This window comes from Gossypium hirsutum, chromosome D12 (genome assembly GCF_007990345.1).
Source record: "Gossypium hirsutum isolate 1008001.06 chromosome D12, Gossypium_hirsutum_v2.1, whole genome shotgun sequence".
Taxonomy (NCBI): Eukaryota; Viridiplantae; Streptophyta; class Magnoliopsida; order Malvales; family Malvaceae; genus Gossypium; species Gossypium hirsutum.
This window is the reverse complement of record NC_053448.1, coordinates 46599707-46607233: the sequence shown is the minus strand read 5'-3', so window position 1 is coordinate 46607233 and position 7527 is coordinate 46599707. Positions and strand designations below refer to the sequence as shown.

General features: G+C 36.5%; 1 protein-coding gene across 1 annotated transcript; it reads left to right on the top strand.

The window, feature by feature from the left end:
- The first annotated feature begins 537 nt into the window (after positions 1–537).
- On the top strand, positions 538–3589 carry LOC107946198 (receptor-like protein EIX2). Its single transcript, XM_016880428.2, has one exon. The coding sequence runs from the start codon at positions 567–569 to the stop codon at positions 3387–3389; it is 2823 nt and encodes a 940-aa protein (XP_016735917.1). The 5' UTR covers positions 538–566; the 3' UTR covers positions 3390–3589.
- The last annotated feature ends 3938 nt before the right edge of the window (positions 3590–7527 follow it).

The following is a 7527-nucleotide window of genomic DNA, read 5'->3' as shown; positions in this document are numbered from 1 at the left end:
AATATATTAAGTACATTTAAGTTTGTAATTATAAGGTTCCGAATTTTGAATATGAGATCGAAAATGTATTTAATAGTAAAGTGAAAGTTAATATTTTTTGTCTTACAATTTTGTTATTAAAACAAGAAAGTAAAGCAATATTAAAGATAGATACTCCAATTTTAAAATTTGCAAAAGAGTAAATAATTAGACCAAATAAAAATGATTAACAATTTATAGTGCTATTTACATGCATATAAATTTAATTTACCGTTTATGATTTTTTTTGTTTATTTATAAAAGGAAAAAAATAAATTTTGAAAAAGTATATAAAAAATAAATTTTATTATTATGATTATAGTTATGATTATTATGTTTTATAATAATTTATATAAAATAAAAAAATAAGATCTTGATAATAGCAATGAGTGACGTACATTATATTCATTACAAAGCCAAAAACGCGTCCATTACGACAAATTCAAATGTCTGATTAAAAGTTTTCGCATATAAAGCAAGCTTAAGTTTAATGTTTAGAAAGTAGATAGATCCCCATAACAGCATATAACAACCTAAACCTTTCCACTATGGGCATCCGTCACAGCAACAACCCATGTAGTAGTTTGCTGTTATGTTTTGTTGTCTTGCTACTGCTGGTGTCATCATGTTCAGGCAATAGCAATGTTGGCGTGAGATGCATGGAGAGTGAGAGACAACAACTCCTCGACTTCAAGGAAGGCCTCATGGATCCTTTCGGGAGGCTTTCGTCTTGGGTTGGGTTGGATTGCTGCAAATGGCAAGGCGTGAGATGCAAAAACCGAACTGGACATGTCACAGTGCTCAATCTCCAAAACTATCATTTGGGAGGTACAATAAAACCTTCTTTGCTTCACTTGAAACATTTGACTCACTTGAATCTTGCTGAGAATTTTTTTGGGGGGACCCAGATTCCCAAGTTCTTGGGCATGTTAAACAACTTGAGATACCTTGATCTCCATAGCTCAGGCTATGGTGGAGAGATTCCGCCCCATCTTGGGAACTTGTCGCACTTGCAGGTTCTTTACCTGGGTGGGAATTTCGGCTTGCGTGCCGAAAGCCTTGTTTGGCTTTCAGGTTTATCCTCACTGGAATCTTTAGATCTAGCAAGGGTAGACCTTTATGACGTAAGAGAGTCTTGGTTGAAAGCAGTGAACATGCTTCCTTCTCTTGTGAGATTATATTTGGATGGTTGCCAACTTAAAAGCCTTGACCTCACCCTCCCATCACTCAACCTCACATCACTTGAGGTCCTCGAGTTGTTTGACAATCCAATCAAGTCTCCATTACCGCACTGGTTCTCTAACCTAACCGATCTTCAAGTGCTTGATCTAAGATCGAATAACTTCTATGGTTCCATCCCGTTTTGGATTGGAAGTTTGTGCAAGTTGAGAATATTGAGACTCAATTCTAACCGTCTTCACGGTGGAATCATGGGGGTTTTGGACCGTTTCTCAGCTTGCCAAAATAATAGCTTGGAGATCCTCTATTTAGGAGGCAATTATCTAGTAGGAAGTCTTCCGCAATCATTAGGAGCACTGAGGAATTTGCAAGAACTTGACCTCAACACTAATTTCTTTTGGGGTTCAATTCCGGCTTCTATAGGGAATTTGTCATCCTTGGAATTATTGGAACTCTCTGATAATAATTTCAACGGCACAATACCCGAAAGTTTCGGGAGACTAGCTAAGCTATCAACCGTGAGCCTAGTATCGAACCAAATGGAAGGTGTTTTGACAGAAACCCATTTAGCTAACCTCACAAGACTGGATGCTTTCAGGCTCACAACGTACCATAATAAGTCATTGGTTTTCAATCAGAAACATGACTGGGTTCCTCCTTTCAGGCTTACAACTTTGGTATTAATTAATTGCTTGATAGGTCCTTCTTTTCCAGTTTGGCTTCTAGTTCAAACCAATCTTTCCTATGTTATAGTCTCAAATGCTGGGATTTCGGACATCGTAGAAGAAGAATGGTTTGCCAGGTTATTTTCTAGTTGTTGGTTTGTAGACCTGTCAAACAATTCAATCACTGCCAAGCTACCCCCCAGAATTTACTCGGAAATGTTGGAAAAAGTTGATCTAAGTAGGAATAATTTCGTGGGCCAAATCCCACTTTGGGAGACCAACGCAACGCAACTGTATCTGCAGAGAAATTCATTTTCAGGTTCTATTCCAGAGAACATCGGGGAACTAATGCCACGGTTGAAAACATTTTTTGTTTCTCGGAACCAGATTAGCGGCAGGCTGCCATCATCAATATGCAAGATGATGGGGCTAAAATTTCTCTCTGTAAGCCACAACAGATTGTCTGGACAACTTCCAGATTGTTGGAATAAATTGAGAAGCTTGAAAGCTGTGGATGCCTCCAACAACAGCCTATCTGGTGAAATCCCAAGTTCCCTAACTTCGTTATGTCACCTCATTTTATTAATGTTGGGTGACAATAATCTTCATGGTGATATTCCTTTTCCACCAAATAGTTGTCGGCAAGTACCATTGCTTTATATTCTACAACTTCGTTCGAACCTGCTTGGTGGGAACATTCCTGAAGAAATTTGTCGTCTTTCTAATATGCGCAGTTTGGATCTTTCAAACAATCATCTTATTGGGTCAATTCCGAAATGTTTGCACAATTTCACCGCCTTGAAATATGGCAACAGAAGTTTGGACTATGAAGAGTTATTTGATCTCCAGGATGGCACCATTAATGAGCAAACGATGCTGGTTGGGACCAAGGGAAGAGAGCTTGAATATAGCAGAACCCTTCTGGAGGTCAAGAACATTGACCTTTCCGAGAATAATCTTATTGGAGAATTCCCCAAAGGGATATGCAGGTTGGCTTTTCTGGACACGTTGAATTTGTCGACAAATTATTTAAGTGGAAGCATTCCCGATAACATTGGTGACATGCGATGGTTGGAGTCCCTTGATTTGTCGGTCAACAAATTTTCAGGTCCGATTCCTTCGAGCCTATCATCACTAACGTTCTTGAATCACTTGAAGCTGTCTTACAACAACTTGTCGGGAAGAATTCCAACAGGATATCAGCTCCAAACGCTCAACGATTCCTCCAACTACCAAGGCAATCCATTGTTGTGTGGGGTTCCGCTCTTAACAAGGTGTCCAGGAGACATTAACTCTCCTCCCACACCATCATCTCAGGGTGGTTCAAAAGACAAGCTGTGGCTCTATCTTAGCATCGCTATGGGATACATTGTAGGATTTTGGGGTGTTTGTGGTACCTTAGCTATGAAAGAGTCATGGAGGCAAGCTTATTTCCGGTATGTTGATGAGATGAAGGAAAAATTGTTACTTTGGATAGCATTGACAATTGCTCGCTCGCGAAGGATGATTGAGAAGGGAAATAATTAAGATGTTTAGGGTTGTTGTATCTACTTGTTTAAAAATGTGTGTTTTATTTCTTCCTTTAATTTCCTTGGTAGGTTTGCATTGAGTCTATGCTATTTCCTTCTATTTATAGTGGTTGCATTGTATCTATCTATTTAGTGTTCAGTGTTGCTAATTGGGTTCCTATGTTAATGAAAATTTAAATACTAAGTCTTTTATTATCGCATCAGTTATTCAATTAAATTTTACGATAACGTTATGATTATCCCAAGGAGAATTTATAGCATTAGAAGCTGATTTTCCTTTTCTTAAAGGTGTGTGATTAGCATATTTCATATCAACACCTCTGTCATGTTTGGTTGATCTGGTTTTTGTTATCTAAACTAGTGTTTGAGTAATAGGAGAAGAGAAAGAAAGGGAAGAGGGAGAGGGAGAGGAAATGTGGAAGTCCAACTATGTGAAGAGCAAATCTTTAAAAATTTTGCATTAATCCTACTATGTATGAGGACCTCAAAAGCTTCACTAAAATGTCACTGCAGTTTTCTTACGCATATGGAGGCAAAGGCTTGTGTACAAAATGTAAAAAACAAAAAGGAGTCAAAGGACTTGAATGCTCTTTGCTGAAGGGTAAAAACTATTGACATTTTATTGACGTGCTTGGAATCAAAAGCAATAGTCATCGTTGTTCTTGATTTAGCCCATAAATAATGTGGCATCAAACTATCAAGGGAGCTTATAATGGTGAATTAGAATTATATTCTCACTTGAAGTAGATATTGTGATTAAAATATATGTACATGCTAGTTTATATGATTTAAATTCTATTCAACCATTAATAATATTGGAGTTTTTGAGAAAGACAAAAATAAAGTAGAAATCATTTTTGTTGATGGAAAGTGTATGTTTAATTTAACTAGAAATTATATGCTTATATGGAGAGAAAAAATTCAACAATGACTAAAAATAAATAACTAAAAGATTTATAATCTCTAAAAACGAGTAACAAATTGAAAATGGTTAAAAATAACTAAATTATTTTAACTGTAGTAGAAGACAATGATGGATGGAAAGAATCTTGTAACACGCCGGAATTTGGGGTTAGAAGTTTATGAGTATGTGTTTAGGGTCAGTGCGTAGGTTGAGCAATTGGGTTTGTAATCGCGTTTTGATTTAAGAATGTCTTAGGTCCAGGGTTTGAATCATCATGTGTGTATTGAGGAATTTGTTTTATTTTTGTTGCTTTTAAGTTTTGAGCATTTATTTATTTATTTATTTTTATTTTAATTCGGTTATAGGAAATTTCTTAAAAAGAAGAAGAAGAAAGCACGTTCTCTTCCTTTCTCTCTCTGGACATTTTCTTTCTTCTCCTTTTGTTTCTCAATTTCGAGATTTTCTTTTCTTCTTTTTCTCTTTTGTTCCTCAAATTAATTCTGGGTTTATCATCGTCATTGTTGATTGATTGGGCTCGAGTATTCTGTTTGATTGGTTTCGAAATCGATGCTTGTAATTGAGGTATCTGAATCGACTTGGTGGAGTGAGTTGAACGATTTTGGGTGATTTAATTGCGAATTTAGGTGTGTGTTCGGAGACCCTTCCTTTTCGTTATCGAATTTCTGACTTGTTTCTGTGAAATTCGACATAATTTGTGTGTTTTTGAAATTGACCAATCAAAGGGTCGATTATTGTTAAATGGCTTGAAATTATGTGTGTTTTTGGTGTAGTTCTGAGTTATAGAGGGTTGGGGATCATTTCGACAACAAATGCACATTCTATAGTCAGTTTCGATGTGCTTTCGTGACCACACGGGTGGCCACACGAGCTTGTACCGCACATGGGCGGTTAATACGGTAGTGTGCATTTGGGATTTAGGGTTTTTGGGTAAATTTGGATGTCACACGGCTGTGTGCCTGAATTTGGGGATTTTAGTCGATTTTCACACGGATGTGACACTTTCACATGATCGTGTCTGCCCTACACTATATGTTAGCCAATATGGACAGAGAGTTACATGGGCTATTCACACGGCCGTGTCCCTAGGTCACATGGGCGTGTGTTATCGACACACGGTCGTGTGCCTCCTTTCACGGGCGTATGCCTCCTTCACATAGGCGTCTAGAACCCCACACGGCCGTCTGGCCCTATTTCTCAAATTTTCATTTGGTGTCAGATTTTGACTCATCTGTGATTCTGTGTGTTCGACCCTCGGTTAGGCCTTAGAAAGGGTGGTTAGGACTCTGTTTCATTTCAAGCTTTTGCGTTTGTTTTTAATTATGGAATTAATATAATAGTTTGTTAAAATGCTATTGATACATACTGCTTGCGTTCAATTGATATTGACTCTGAAAATGGTCCACTGATTACGTACTGCGAGTCTGTTAGCATGTTGAGTGCATTTTGGCATTTGCATATAAATTTGGGTTTTGGTTGCGAAGAGAAGGAAATCTGATCTAATTTGGCAGTTTTAACTGCAACACATTTGTACAGCGATTTACCGTAATGTACTGAACATATGCTAGCTTAGCTGCATATTGTTATTTTAGTGGCTTAGTTCCACATATGTGGTGTGTAGGGTGGATGGGCCTTTCGAGGTCCTATGTGGTGTGCATGGTTAGTTGGGCTTGATTAGCTCATATGTGGTGTGCAGGGCAGCAGAACTGGTGTCCGTTGGTGGGGTGGGTTCGTTTTTAACTTGTTTTGCATCCAGTTTGCATTTGAACATGCGCCAGTTTGTCTGAATAAAATTTTAGTGTGTGTTCTAATCAATACTTGTGGTTGTATCTAACTTCTGGCGCAAGTTTTCTTATAGTATTCACAGTCTGTGCACCTTAACTTGAAATGTTTGTATTTGATACTTTTTTTTTATACTCGCTTACATTTCGAACTCACACTGAGCTTGTGTAGCTCACCCCCTTAGTTTTGCCCTTTCAGGTACTCTCGTGTTCTGGAGCTACGTACTAGGCACATCAGAGGTCTCAGAAAGTATGGTTGATCCGGTTTATTTAAAATTTTCTTTAGTTTTATATGATTGGTTTTAAGACTATTTGTAAGGCGATTATATAAACTGTGGTATGAGTTTTGGTTCAGACCTTTTGATAAATTACATGTTTTCGGTTTGAAATACAGTTTCGAAAATTCCGCACTTGGTTTTAATTGGGTACTACTATTGTCTCAAGGTTTGCACACTTTTGAGAAAATTAACAATGTATTTTTCGCACAACTTTTGATTTGAATATTCTAAGATAGGTTTGGCAAAATGGACGAATATTTTGAAACTATACAAAAGCAACACGTTAAATCGTTTGTTCCTAAAAGTTTTTGTCATCACTTAACTACTGTTTTAAACCATAAATTATTAAACGGTTTGTTCGGTTTTTAACAAACTTTGTTCATAATGGTTATTAAGCTTTCGTTTTGTAAGCTATTTTTAAATCATTTGAGTGATCAATGTAACCTCCAAGATTCGGTCTAAATTTTTAGGTCAGGATTTGGGTGTTACAAATCTTGTTAGTATAAATTAGTTTGGACTGTTTTTACCTTTTAGAAGAGTAATTTTTGATGTTTCGAATATTGGTTAGTGAGGGTTAGGTTTCATGCCCTCTTGAGATAAGGAAATTTGAGACGGTAGGGTTAACTGTGGTATAGATGGCCTTGGAGATTGTTTTACACTCGAAGTCGAAGGGCGAGCTAGGACTGATAGTTATGCCAGATTCTTTCTTTATTGTGCTATGGTGTTCTAATACAAAGTTGATTTTTTTTTGTGGGGAACATTGGCAAGGTGTGTTTATGTCACAAATTTTGGGAAGCTAGAGTATTGCTGATTTTTAGCTTAGTCCGGTGCATTTAGAAATTATAGGTTTTATGTATCTTGAGCATAATGTATGGTTTTGATGGTATGTTGAGGTAGGGTGATTCTAAAATTTTCTACTTCGCAACTTATTCATTAAAAATTATTTTACCATAAAAATACTAATTTACGTTAAAGAAAATTTTTTGAAAGTTCTTTTGAATAATAAGTATTATTGATGTTTAGTGCTCAACCTTACTCAATTAGATTTTTCCAAAAAGTTGCTAAACAATAAAAAATGTTTTCCCCGGAATTATCATTTTTATTAAAATTAATTTCATTTTTTAAAAATTATTTTCTATAACCATTGATGAAGAA

Coding starts and splice junctions, on each gene's coding strand:
- LOC107946198 (XM_016880428.2), top strand. CDS start 567: ATGGGCATCCGTCACAGCAACAACCCATGTAGTAGTTTGCTGTTATGT.